The following is a 14056-nucleotide window of genomic DNA, read 5'->3' as shown; positions in this document are numbered from 1 at the left end:
ATGAATACCTTCAAAATTCCTGCAGTGGCCAGATTATCCTTGAACTATTGAGTAACTAATAAACCATATTTGAGATAGCATCAGGCAGATCCACTTGCTGGTTGCTTTTTGCCTCTGTCTCTGAGGACAGAGGAGTGTTAGGACTTATGTTTGCTACAAGTGTAATTAGGAGCAGGTACAGGAAGATAAAACCATGACATAGCCACAGAGCTGTGACCTAAAAGTACAGGACAGGCAGCCAAATACCCATTTCTGATGTGAACACGTCAGGCATGAGGAGCAGAGTTAACACAGGTACACTGCAAACTGGTGTTTATCTCCAGAGCTGTGGGATTGCTTGACTTGAACTTATTTTGTTTCCATGCAGGTGTGCCTTCCTCCTTCTCCTCCATGGAAAGCACGGTGCTGTTCAACAGCCCGTCGCTGGGCCCCGACGCGCCCAAGATCGAGGACCTGAAGTGGCATTCTGCGTTCTTCAGGAAGCAGATGGGCACTTCTCTGGCCCGCTCCTTGAAGAAACCCCACAAGAGGGACAGGGTAAGAGACAGGTCTGGGAATGACAGCAAGTCCCTGCTGGCACAGCCCAGCCCTAGGGAAGGAGGTGCAGCTCCAGGCAGCTTTTTCAGTTTTGACAAGCCCTTGGCCGAGGCGCGGGTTGGGTCAGCACAGCAGAAGAACGGCGTGGTTCTAGCGGAGCACAGGAAGAGAAGGGACAACCGCCCACAGTGCGAGGGGGCCAAGGCAGAGCTGAAGGAAAAGACTCCTAAACACAACCACAAACCCCTGAGACCCACGGAACTCTCTCAGAGGCAACTGGAAAACAAAAGGGCTGTCAACCACTCGGGTGGGAGGTCAGCGGCGCCTGGCACTCGGAGGGATATAGTGCCTAAATGTAACGGGGGTCTGGTCAAAGTGAACTCCAATCAGACAGTAGTTAAAGTGCCTACCACGCCCACGAGCCCGGGGAAAAACTGGGGCGGATTCCGAATTCCAAAGAAGGGGGAGAGGCAGCAGCAGGGGGAGGGCCTGGAGGAGGCCTGCCGTCAGAACTCGGGCTACCCCTACCTGGGCAGCGTGGGCAGAGTTGCAGCCAAGGAGAGGACAAAGAGCAAGTTAAAGCCTGACAGCGAGAACGATGGCTACGTCCCCGACGCCGAAATGAGCGACTCGGAGCCCGAAGTGGCTGAGAAGAAGTGCAGGCAGCAGAGGCTCAGCCCCGGCAGCAGCATGGGCAGGAGGACGGACATCATTCGCAGGAGCATCCTGGCCACCTGACTGCACACAGGGTGGGGTCACCAGAGTCACACTGCCTGCAAGCCAACTCCACCTTACCCATCGGGGGGAGAGAGGAGCATTCTTAGAGCTACAGACTGACAGAATGGAAGCCCATTTTTCCTGAGTTGTATAAGTATGTTTACATGCACTTAAAGCTGTTTTAAGCTCTTTGATTTTGTTTTGTTTTTTTGTTTTGTTTTTTTTTTCCTCTCTCTGCCCCATCCACACCCCCTCACCCTTCCCATTTCTGTGAGAAGGGTGAATCTCCCTTATTTGCAACTTTCTTGAGTAAGCAGAAGAGTGACATTGCTACTAAAACAGGAGTTGGGATGCACACAACTCACAAAAATCTTTTACAAGGGGCTGGGGGAGGGCAGGAGGCTGCATTCATCCCTTCTAGCTAAAAGGCACTGAAAATTTTACTCCCTCCCCCTGACTTCTGGAAAAGCACAAGCTCTTAATTTAACTCGTGTGTATTGAATGGAAGATGGTTGTTAGACCATCCTGCACTGCACTGGTAAGTCCCATGACAAATGCTCCCCATCCCTGGGCAGGGGCTGCTCTCTCTCCTCTCTTTGCAGAATGTGTTCTGTTGTGTTCAGTTGGAGCAAACCCCTCCCTGTGCTCCAGAGTTTACATGTCAATGATGGCCAGGCACAGCCAGTTGTTGCACTGGAGGAGGAAGAGGAGGAGGAAGGGACAGGGCAGGGCTTGAGAGATGGGGACTGACACAAAGGATGTTCCCAAATGGCTCAGTTCTGAGCAAGGGGCAGGTTTGGGGGTTCCAGCACTCCATGGAATAACCTGTCACCCATGGTCAGGCACCTGCCTTCGGGAGTGTGATGACAATTCCTGACAGAAGTTTTCTATGGCACTAGGCAGGAGGATTTCCCAAAGGCCACCACAGATGCACTAATGATATGTACTGGGAGAGTCAGGCTTATGACACTAAAAGGTTGCTTTAAATGGACACAAATATATATTTTTAAATAGAATAAAACTCAAAGGCAATACATTGTGATTAGCTCTTTACAGTCAAGCAAAGAAAAAACTATTTCATTCTATGATGGATTAGATTTGATGGAAAAGGGAACTTGTATTCTGACTGTGTACTTTTTTAATAATTGCAAGTGGCAATAATGAGTAAGCTGTGAGCAATAACATGAACAGGTTGTGAGGATACTGTTGTTTTTGTACTGAGTGCACACACTGCAGTGGAGCATTAAGAGCCTGTCCATTCTGGAATTTTTCATAGATGTAGGAGAGGTATGTACTGGTGAAAAAGCAGCAGCAGCAATGTGTTAAAGACAGGCATAAAGAATCTCCTTCTCCTCCCCTTTCCCACTCCCAGTCTGCTGTTATGGCATCCACTCACCATGGAATGCCTGACCCTTGCCTCCCCAGGAGGGAGCACTGACAACACAGAATTCCTCTGCCATAGGACTGAGGATTCAATCAGAAAGTAAAAAAGGCTTAACACCCTATCTTGCTATGCAAGTTAATGTTATCAATTAAATATTTCACCAGAATGCATCCCTCTTTTAAAACTCTGAAGTCTTAACCTTTTGAGGAAGGCAAATTTTATGTAAGATAATACACTTTCAAAATCCTGTTGCTGGTCCCAAGAAGTCTCAAGAATAAAGACATGATTTACAGAGGTGAAAGTCAGGCAGGGCACTGGTGACTGAGGTTACATAGCCACTCTTGGCATGTCTTCAAAGTATAAACAGCAGACAGAGAAAAGGTAAAAGCCAGTAAGTTCTACTCAACATGCAGCAACATTCTCCAGACAGGCACTGGTATTTTCTGTAAGAAAGACGCTCATGACCACACAGGAATTGTCAAGCCATAGATGGAATAGCCTAAATTTGGATTCTGAGTAAACCTTTAACCTCACCCCCTTGGACAGAGGTACCTTGTTAATTTGCACTATATGATGATACTTGTGTTGTGCAGAGTGAATGCCTTAGCTGCTGTGGGCAGGAAGCTTTGGGAGCTTTCCAGTGGAGCTGCCCCCAAACCAAAAAGGCTGTGCTACGAGCAGCTCTGTAGGTTCCTTCTGTCCCTGTGCTTGGCCCTCAGCAGGAGGTGCTGCAGGTACTGCAGTGACAAACCCACCCTTGTGTTTTACTGGGATTTGCTGGATTTCTGTTTCCAAGTGTGACCTTTCCTTGTGCTGACTGACCAAGAGATCTTTGATATGATCCGTGTGTTCTGTCCAACCGTAGGCTAGCTGAACGTCTGTAGAGTTGCCTGGAATGCCATTTGTTAGGTTATAAACTCACACAGATCTAAATGAAGGGTTCATGTTGTGTACAAATCTTGATTTCAGAAGTTTGAGACAATTGTGATGACATTTGTAAAACTTGTACAGATTTTTCACTATGTGCCTAGCTTTGGTGTCCATTCAGCTGAAATTAATTAAAAAAAAAAGGTGCATGAAGAGAAACAGAAATAAAAAAATATATGTAGAGATGACTATTTTATATTACATGGCCCAATCCTGTATTTATTTTCTCCCTTTTTTTGAAGTATTTCTAAAGACCTAGTTGAAACAGCTGTATTTTTTGTTAAAATATTCAGTAGAATTGTGCCTTTTGTCTGTATGTGAATAAATGCTGTACATTTTTGCAGTATCCTTGGCAGCAGTGGTTTAGACCTCCCTGTATTTGTATTTGGGTTCTTACAAAAACAATTCACCGCAATGGTCTGAACAGCTTTCATGGATTAATACAGGTATCACCATGCACATTGCAGCTGCAAAATTTTGTAAATTTTTAAGGTTTTTAAGGTTTTTTTGTTACTGACAGTTGTGCTTATCCCATCAGCAGCACACTGAGTGTTTTTCCCATTGGTATCCTCAAAGAGATGCTGCTTCCCTCAAATCATTTACATTTGTAGACAGAGGATGTCCTTGCACAGTCCATGATCTCCATATGTGTTCCAGTGGAAAAGGAACCTGAGCTTTGAAGCCATGGATCTTTGGGATAATCAGGCTGAAAGTTCATTCACACTCTGAACTGGCTGGGGTCACGCATTACTGAGGGAACATTTTCTTGTACAGCAGGATTTCCAGATGAGGATTCCTTTAAATTCCAGGTGCAGAAACATGGAATGGACTTGGTGCTGAGCAAGAAAAGGCTGTGAAAGGACACCCTGAGCAATCCATCTTGAAAAAAACAGATCTCCCAATTTGGGAGCAGCCTCCTCTAGCCACCTCAGGGAAATAAAGGAGGTGTTGGGTGTATGATCAGCTCCATGTCACCACATTCCTCTCTGTGACCAGGACAGAAATCTTTTCCTTTCCTGTGTCACCTGCTGGAATTGCTCTGCTGCCCCTGGCCTTGTGTCACCCCTGCAGTTCCTGTTCTGGCAAACAGCCACCAGGCAGGAGCTGCACCCCCAGGTGAAATGAATATTCCCATAATTAACAGGGAAGCCTGCAGGTGCCCTTCTGGGCCTCCAGGAACAAATACCCAAATCCTGAGGAGTGCCTGCCCCTTCCAGCCAGGTTTCACTTCACAGCCAGAGCCTGCCTTTGAGCAGTGAAGGGGATTAATGGCTCACACAACATATTCCAGGTGGCCTGTCATCATCTCAGCTGTGCATTATGCAAATGGAAACAAGGTGCCTGCCACTTGTCTGCCTCTGTATCGCTCTGCTGATTGATGAAAACCTCACCCAAACACACTTGGAGCTTCTGAAAAATGTATCCGTGTTGTTTTGGAGAATCTTCCACATCTTTTAACCAAAATTGAGATTTAGAGATTGCAGTGGATACAGGCATCTATCAAGAAGAAAGAGCAACCACTCTAGGAACTAGTGGCATTCCCTGCAGCAAGCAGGAATTGTTTCTGAGGGTGGATCCATCTTGCAGGCTCTACCTGAACAGCCAAGATTTCAGGAGGCAGCACAAAGTCTTGTTTCCACAGGGGAGATCAGCCCAGCTCTGTCCTCTGAAATGCAAACATGGTGAAGGTCCACTGCCATGGACACAGATGAGACATTTCCATCAAGTACTACCCAGCAGCTGAATGAGGGGTTAGAAACCAGAACTGCACTCTTCACATTGAAGTGGAAGGACAAGCAATTATGTCAGTCAAAGCCAAGATGTGAGCACTTCAAAATCAGTGCAACACCTATCAAATGCTTGTACTATATGCTAAAGGAGAAAATGGACTTTGGCTGTAATTGTATAATGATAGCTATGACCTGTCTCAACTATCAAAAATCCCTATGTACAAGAGGATTCCCACATCTTGGCATCTGTACAGCTGAAACCCACTATTTCAAAAGGCATAAGGGTTGGGTGACTTCACCCTGGTCCTAATTGAAGTAAGAGAATGGAATTTCCCAGATACGTCGAAACCAAGTAAGCAGACCAACAGAAAAGCAAGGAATTGTAAAAGAATTATGAAATTAATAGTACATTAAGAAGAAAAAGCACAACTGCAGGAAGATGACAGAGCTTAGGAATGAGCTGAGTAGCCACAGCAGCATTTTCATTATCACCTGCACCTTAGGGCCACCAAACCAAACTGAATTCTTTACACTGGAAGGCAACAGAGGCATCGTGCAGCTCAAACACTGACCAACCAAAGAGCAACTCTGGCACTCATGCTGTAATGAGTCTAATTATAATTCACAAAGGATCTTCAAATTGTTCCCAAGTTACCTGCACTATACAGAACAATTAAAAAGATACTGACTGCACATGAGCAAAGCCAAGATGAATTTCAACAGAAGTGTTATGTACTCCCTGTACACAATCTCATCACAGTTGGAGCTGCTGGATTTTAGACCTAAAAACCCTGAATGTGCCACAGCACTGTGCCAGATTTTTTCATTTGCTACATTAAAGGACTTGAATGACAACATTTTGCAGACTTCTTCCAATCTTTATTGTGCAAGATCTTCATCCACTCCTTTTCTTACCAGAATTTAAGTTTTACAAGCCTTGCTGTGCTTTTGACTGTAGTGCTCCAATATGAAGTTCCTCCAGCAACCCTCCTAACTCCCAACATGAGTGGGAGTTGATAAAGGCATGATAAAAACATGTGTTTAAATAGTTTCCAGATCCAGATCCTTCAGGGAAGCAGCTTTTTTATTCTGTGTAGTTATCAAGCTGAGCTGTAATGAAATAGAAGCTGGTGATAGCTTCATAATAATTCTTTGTGAGATCAAAGTAACAGTAACAGTAGAACTTCCATACTGAATGTGTCATGAAGGAGGGGGAACAAGCCCAGGCAGTGTGAATTGGGGATAAACAGCAGAATTTACAATGTACTCTGTAGATGACTGCTGCTTTTGTCTTATTTCAGACCCCAGAGAATACAAGATGATAGGTAGCAGGAACTCACTTTAAAAGACACCTACAGGATAGGTGTTTTAAATTTGTGCAGACATTGTCTTGTATGTTTTATGTTTCTTACTGAGTCACTATTACTTCAGAATAAGCTAAGATTTACAGTCAGTGAACTGACCACAGTAAAAGTGTAATTTCTAGGCTCCCTCCTAGTCCAGCTCTAGATCTGATACAATTTTACAGTGAAGGTGGATAATGTAATGAAAACACACAATGCAGAAAGCAGCCCTCAGCCTGCAGGTTAGGAATAGAGAGAATCATTGCTCTGATGGAATTCACATGTGAACATTCAGCCCTCTGGGGCCTAGGAGAGAATCAATACCCAGATTCAGAAGAGGGGACATTCTTGCAGCACTGCTGGAGATCTCGAGCAGGGACAGTGCCAGTATGTGTTTATTTGGGGTGGAGAGAAAAAGGAAGGGGCTTGGCACAGCAGTTCTGAAGTCTGGCAACAGCATTTGGGCTGCACAGCATCAAATCTCTTTGTTATCCTTGAGAGAAACCTGGTGAGGAACAGCTAATTACCAATGTTTCCAGGAACAGCAAGACCTCTTCCTCTGTGGGCACCAAGGCCAGGAGTTTATTCCCTTGAAATGTGACATAAGGATGTTTGGGGTTTTATGGGAGGACAGCATCTTAGAAGCATTAGAGCTAAACAGACCCACATAACAAACAGGAGGTTAAAAAAGATAAAAATTCATCTTTCAGAGCAAATCTTTAGCAGCTGAATAGACCTTGTCATGACAGAGAGCATTTAGAGCCAGGAACTACAGCTTATGTTATGACAGCTTGGCAGCTATGCCCATTTATTCACTGCTGTTGAGAAAAAAAATGCCATTTGTCCTAACTGAGCAATTTAGGTCAGCCAAACATCTCTCTGCAGCTCACATGGGGTCACCCACATTAACAAGCTGTAATTTGCAAATGGTTTTCCTAAATCACTGTAAAAAAAAAAAAAAAAGCAGGAGGCAGAAAGACCATCTTTATTTAATAGGAGGCCAACTTGAGTAATGAACTTCCTTGGCACAAAAACTGAGCTGAGTGTATAAACCCCTGTGGGATTTGCTTCAAGTTGTACAGCTGAAACACTATGGAAAAACTGAATACCAAGAGGGATCCACTCTCTCTCCTTTACCTCTCCAATGGCCTGGAAAGAAACAAGCATTTCCTACTCTGTCTGCACGATTTTTACCACTGCAAGAGCTGCTGCAGCTGTTGCATTCAGCCAGTGGTAACTGCTGTGGGTGCACTCCAGCAAACAGGAGCTACAGTTATTTAAAGTTTTTTTTGTCTTTGCTAACTTGCCATGTACACCTTCCTTCACACATTTTGAACCTTGAAGGTTTCATTCATATCAAATTCCACAAACAAACCTAAGCTGTCAAATAGAAGGTGACATGTCCAAAATCCAAGCTTGTTAAAATCGTGTTGGTACTAATGCTCATGAGTGATCACCTCTGCCTCAGGAATGATGCCCAGTGAGTACTTTTGCACATTCCAAGTGCCTGGATAAGACTTTTTGTGAGCTGGGTACCTGCTGAGATGCTGTGGCTGCTCTCTGTTCTGCCTGGCTCAGCCGCCTCTGCAGCCTGTCGATGTATTCCCGGTACTCCATCATCACGGTCTCATCCTGTGGAAACACAATCTCTCATCACACTGCCAAGTTCTTTTTCACTGAAGCCACTCATTCACTGGATAAAGTAGCAAAAAAAAGCTTAGCACAAGAGGAATGTCAGAAGTGGAACTGTTTTTTCCTTACAATAAAAGCCTGAGGACAAACTGCTGACACATTATAGAGAATTTCCAGCTCAAATGTGACATCATCTGACTTTTCCAATCAATCAATCTGCAGGGGAACTTTTACTCATTTCACCACCTTGAAGCAAGAAGGATTAAGGCTAACATTTTAATTCAGGCTATTTAATCCATGCAACTTTACAAAGTAAATGCTTTAGCTATTTAGCTCAGAAGAAAGAGGGATACAGTAGATAATACAAATGGAATGATAAACCTGCTACAGATCTCCTCTCTTCCCTTCAAAGGGTCAGTAAAAAGCCTTTCTAACAGCCTTTACTCACTTCTCATATCGTTTTTGTCCTCTAAATAACACAGCACTACAAAAAAAAAACGAGAGAAGGACTTATCCTGGATAGAACTGGATGTTATCCCAGATTTATAAGGCTGACAGGAAAGTCCTTTCCTAAAGTGTCCATTAATTATTGAACAATGCACATTCCAAAACAACCCTGCCCTTCATCTTTAATGGATAATGCTTTTAGCTATATTCATATATGGACACAGAATGTAAATTCTGCATGCACACAGCATGTGGAGAACTTGGTGTCTGAATGTGCCACATTATCCATAATCCCAGTGTGCCTGGGATTCACAGGCAGAAGTTAAGTCCAGAAACATTTCCTGAAATTTGTCCAGAATTGCTAGATTAGTCACTTAGACAGAAAGATGATTTCCTGTTTCACTTCTGTAATTTGAGAGTAAAGTTCATTTGTCCTCCTGCCATTGGAACACGTCAGTCAGCAAGAAAACAGTGAGGCTTCCCAACTGTTACTGACTACCCCTGTCAAAAATCCTTAATTTTCTCTAAGCCATCAACATAACTCACCTAAATAGGTTTCTGCTAAGATCTTAAGTGTATGCACACTGAAAGCAGCTGTCACATCAGTCATTATCTTACCTCAGTTACCTTCTCATTTGCTATTTCCAGCTGGGAAATGAGCTCCTGGCTACGGAGTTTTTGTTGACGCAGCTCACTTCTGGGAATCACAAGAAAAGATGCTGATTGGCAAACAGGGGTACTTCAGTTATTGGAATGTCATTTCATAGATAGTTCCCTGAATTGTGGAGGCTTGTGGTGGGTTTTAATTGCAGGCTTACTCTTGAACCACCCATTTCAAAAGCAGCACACAGCACTTCTTCATGCTGTGCATTCAAAAGTGTAATGGCAGAGGAACAAGATGCATTTGTTGGAATCAGCAAGACTTTGTCAAGAGCACTTGACATTTTACAGGGTTTTTTCCCCCTGTTTATTGAATCTTATTTTGGAGGCATGCTATCTAGTATGTAATAAATATAAGCTGCATTTTGCACAGTAAGTTCAATATTGAGATTAACATTCTAATTAGTGTTCCATAACCAGACCTCAATGTAGGCATTTTTAAAGGTGCTTTGAAGTACCTAAAAATAAATCATTCTATACTTTTGAGACAGACAACAATGCGACACTTAGTGAGGAAAAGGAAAATACCACCTACTTCAAAGCAGTCTTTTTACTTTTATACTGAATGAATTTTAGTGATCTTCAATTTACACAGTATTGAAGACAGAAAACATCTGGGTTGTGACAGACAATCTCTGAGCTTGTGGCTAAAGGAAACAGTTCTTGCCTTCTATGAGGACAAGAAGAAGGATGACTAAAGACACAACTCCAGTAATTTTGGCCAGGGAAAGATGCAAACCTAGGTGAGCTGCTCTAACCTCTGACCAGTCTCTACCACCTCACCTTAAATGCTCTACCTGTTGCTGAAACTGCATGGGAAGCTAAAGCCTTTATTCTTTTTGAGGGAATGGAGGCAAGGCAGCAGATACTTTAACCTCAGGTTTTCACCTTAAAGTCTGCTATTTTAATGATGGTACTTGGTTCTCAACAATGATTTGCTTTTATAGACTTTTAAACTTAGTACTTTGTAAAAGTTTGAGCACTGATACATGGCATTTGAAATACAAGGTTGCAATACATGTGTAACATAAGGTCACCACTACAGCTGGTAAGGAATTTCCACTCGCCTGTTCTCAACCCACCATCTCCATCTCTTTCACCAGTCCCAAAAAATATCACAAAAGCTTCAACAACTTTGAACTTAGAAATTAAAGTCCATAGGCAGATATTTCAAGGTTGTTAAACAGTTAAAACCACACCTATAGGTTATACCTGTTATCACATGTGAGCACTTGATATAAAACTACGAATTAAGATTGCAGGGTCAGGTGTTAATATGTAACACTATTTTTGTAATTTGTCCTCTGTAATTAGTACCAAGCATCAAATGAGGCATTTTCAATATAGGAGACCAATTTTTAGATGTCCTAAAAATTGTGAGTTACTGAAAGGAGCCTGTCTCCTGTGCTTGTGCTGAGGTGTGGAATTAGCATGCTTAGCAGCACAGACCATAGACAGAGTTTACAGGCTCATACACAGCTGTGATCAAGAAATTATTTTTATAATGAGATCACACTGAACACGTATTTAAAAGGAAACAGTTTAACCTTGTAAGCATCAGGAAATGATGGCTATTGAGCCACTCAGTTGATTCATTCTGAGTGTTAGCCCTCCCCCAAACACAACTTATGAGACCTCAGCATTAGCACTGAGCAATAACCCCAACTGCTGGATAATTGCAGCAGCCCCCACTGCACATTGTCTTTGCTAAGTGAGTAGGAAACAAAAGGTGAGCTTGCAGCACTTCAGCAGACGGGTGATAAATCCGCCAGCTGCAGCAAGTGCTTTCTGCAAAGCTCTCATGACAAATATAGCGTGTGCCAGCTGTTTTTTTGGTTGAATTATACTATAATATGCTTCAGTTACTCTTAGTAATTATGAATTTTGTATCCTGCCAGTACCTGCAGCTGTCTCTCATCCTGGTAAGATTTTTTTTTCTTTAATGAACATCTTAAAATAAGGAGCTATGGCTGCCAAATATTGCACAAGTGCAGCCAAGAATAATGTTTCAGAAAAAGAGGCAACTTCCTCATCTCAAGATGCCATGCAATTCACTCCCTGTACTAAGGAGAAAGCATTCATGGCCAGCACTTCATATATTGCCACCAAAAAAGGTCATTCCTCAGAGGCAGACTATTCTCAATCACAGAAAAGATAAAAACAGAGAACTCCAAACCCCACACATGCCTACTGATGAGTCAGGGACTCCAGCTATGACAAAGAAATGTGTCACAGGCAAAAACTGGAACAAAGACACCCAAAATAGCTGCAGTCAGATGACTTAAGCTAAGCAAAGTCTTTAAATATAAAAACAATATAGCAAGGATTCCCTTTTGTTAAGTACTGACAATTATCATGCAAGTGACTATTAAGGAAATTAAGCCATTCTGTATAGTTACTCAAATTAATGGGTTTATGCTACAAGTGTTTTTTTATCCCCCCCCAAAAAGTTATATCTTGCTACTACACAATAATGGCAGATGAATAAGATTATTAATTTGTTTGTTCACCTTGTATATTGTTACTGCATTTTATTACTTCTGTAATTAGAGTTCAAATTTTAAAGCTCCTCAAATGCAATGTTTCATGGAAGCAAACCTACACCCTGTATAGTTTAAGCCAATGTTTATAAATTGTTTCCTGCACTGTTTTTTAGAGGAACAGACCTGTGTACACCTATTTCTGCCCCTATTCAAGGTGAACTGAGCAGTCATCCATGTGTCTGACAGGCCAAAGCAATATCCATGGCAAGTTGAGAGAACTGTCAATTCCCTGTCAGGTTTTTAAGTTAGAGGACTGACCTTTCTCCCTGCCTGCAGTTGTCCAGATCTAGCCCACTTGAAGGGCATTCTGGGATGATTCACTCATTGGATTCAATAGAAAACTTTGTTTATCCATGTGAATCTTATTCTTGCTCCAACCAGAATCATGTTCAACAAAAATAAGCTCTTGGTGTTGGCCACTGCTGCAGAGTCTGGCAGGGGTTTATCTGCTTACCTGCAAAATTCTCTATTTACCCCAACTTCTCATTCTCAGGGTAAGGACATAAAAAGCTACAAAAAATACTGATACTGCAAAAAATATATGCCAATGAGATGGCAGATATGATTAACCATCTTTTGCATTTGTGCATTTATCTACAGACCTGTAAAGGTGGGCTTTACAGAACAAATCAATCATCTTCCCTTATTTTTAAAACTTGCATAGTCTGTCACTTCATTTGATTTGAGCAGATGCTGGCAGACTGAATTACCCTGGTTTTGCCTGAATTCTGCTGTCAGAACTGGCTCTTTCAACCCTTCCCACTCTACCCTCTGTTCTGCTCTTACTGAGTTTTTTTCCTTCCAATTTACAAATTTCCTAAACATCCCTTTGGTATTGCTGATTCCACTTCCTATGTGCTGTGTCATTTCTTCTTCTCAGCTGAAGAGCTACAGAGCTTCACAGAGATGCTGTAAAGTAACAAGAGCAGTCTCATCCAGATGTGGCCAGATGTGGAACCATTCTTCTGGATTATAGTGCTTCACTCAATGCAAGAGCCTTTAAAATCTTGTGTGTGCTTTCCTCACTTCTTTCAAAGGTAAATTCTTTCAAATGAAGACAAGGGAAGTAAAAAGCACTTGGCATTGAGTTTTTTACCATGGCTGTCAAAGGCAGATCACCTTAAATTTTTGGGACATTGCAACTGAGAGCCTAAAGCTTTATAATTGGAAGCTCTGCACCCTGTAGGTCAGCAATAACAGCAACATGGATTGTTTCTAGTTTTTATCAAATTCAACACCCATTTGTGGAGAAGTGACACTGGAGATCAAAATGGCTTTTTCAACACTAAGTCTGATTTGCTTATTTGGATTACAGGGACAAAAATCCACATATACAGGACCAGGGGAAAGAATCAGTTAATCTGATTAACATAAAATACTTAAATTATTCACCAAGACTTAAAAGCTCTTTTCATGTTATGAAAGAAGTTTGACAATTTTATAAAATTTCTATACTTCTGTTTTCCAATTAAATTCCTATAAAGAATACGAAGCATGACTTTTTTTACAACTTTTTACAGTGATCACTCACTTTATACTATTTTACTACTATTTTACAATTGCAAGCATTTGCTGGCTAAGTTCTCTTCAGTACATGTTAGCACTCCAAGTACATTTACCATGGATGCAATCAGGGGTCAGAGCAGTTTGGTTTCTGACTCTCCCAGAGCAGACACTGTGGGAATAAAGGGAATAAACTTGGCAGTGAGTTGTTGGCCATGCTGCCAAGTGAAAAGTTTGTATCTGGAATGATGACCTGTGTCACAAGGAGCAGTGACCTCCTTAGACACCTTCAGGGTTGACTGGGACAGTGAAAGTGAAGCAAAAGTGGCTCCTTGCCCTTCTGCAAGGTGAAGATGAGGTCTGTTACCCAGAAATTCTCCTTAAGATGCATGCAGCAGGTTAGGATGCTCAGAGGGAAGAAAGCTTTTCTCATAAATGAAGACTGCAATACACTTGTATGAAGGAAATGTAAATGTAATTTAGTCTACAAGTATTCAGTGCCCTGCCTCCAGTTCCAGCCCTGGATCTCAATTCCAAGTTCAGTTTTATCAGCAACAGTTCCATGTTTAACTTGAATGAGACCCAAATGTCCAGAAAAGCACAGAATAATTTTCAGTGAAGCTTGGAAGGATC

At 42.3% G+C, this 14056-nt stretch overlaps 2 protein-coding genes across 14 annotated transcripts in view; one reads left to right on the top strand and one right to left on the bottom strand.

The window, feature by feature from the left end:
- The window catches only part of JADE1 (jade family PHD finger 1), a 46259-nt gene extending 41293 nt beyond the window's left edge, over positions 1-4966 (top strand). For all 11 annotated transcript variants that reach the window (XM_074541998.1, XM_074541997.1, XM_074541992.1 and 8 more), the window contains one exon: positions 368-4966. In XM_074541998.1, the coding sequence (XP_074398099.1) occupies positions 368-1275 (908 nt within the window). In that variant the 3' untranslated portion in view covers positions 1276-4966. The remainder of the gene's footprint in view (positions 1-367) is intronic.
- The window catches only part of SCLT1 (sodium channel and clathrin linker 1), a 34552-nt gene continuing 21944 nt past the window's right edge, over positions 1449-14056 (bottom strand). Inside the window, exons 19-21 of one of the 3 annotated variants that reach the window (XM_014266058.3) lie at positions 9336-9414; positions 8175-8270; positions 1449-6405 (exon numbers count right to left, since the gene is read on the bottom strand). In XM_014266058.3, the coding sequence (XP_014121533.2) occupies positions 6337-6405; positions 8175-8270; positions 9336-9414 (244 nt within the window). In that variant the 3' untranslated portion in view covers positions 1449-6336. Of the gene's footprint in view, positions 6406-7315; positions 8271-9335; positions 9415-14056 lie in introns of those variants that run through there. The other 2 variants (XM_074542003.1, XM_026792511.2) reach the window with 2 other exon arrangements.

This window comes from Zonotrichia albicollis, chromosome 5, assembly GCF_047830755.1.
Source record: "Zonotrichia albicollis isolate bZonAlb1 chromosome 5, bZonAlb1.hap1, whole genome shotgun sequence".
NCBI lineage: Eukaryota > Metazoa > Chordata > Aves > Passeriformes > Passerellidae > Zonotrichia > Zonotrichia albicollis.
This window is presented reverse-complemented; position numbering and strand designations above follow the sequence as displayed.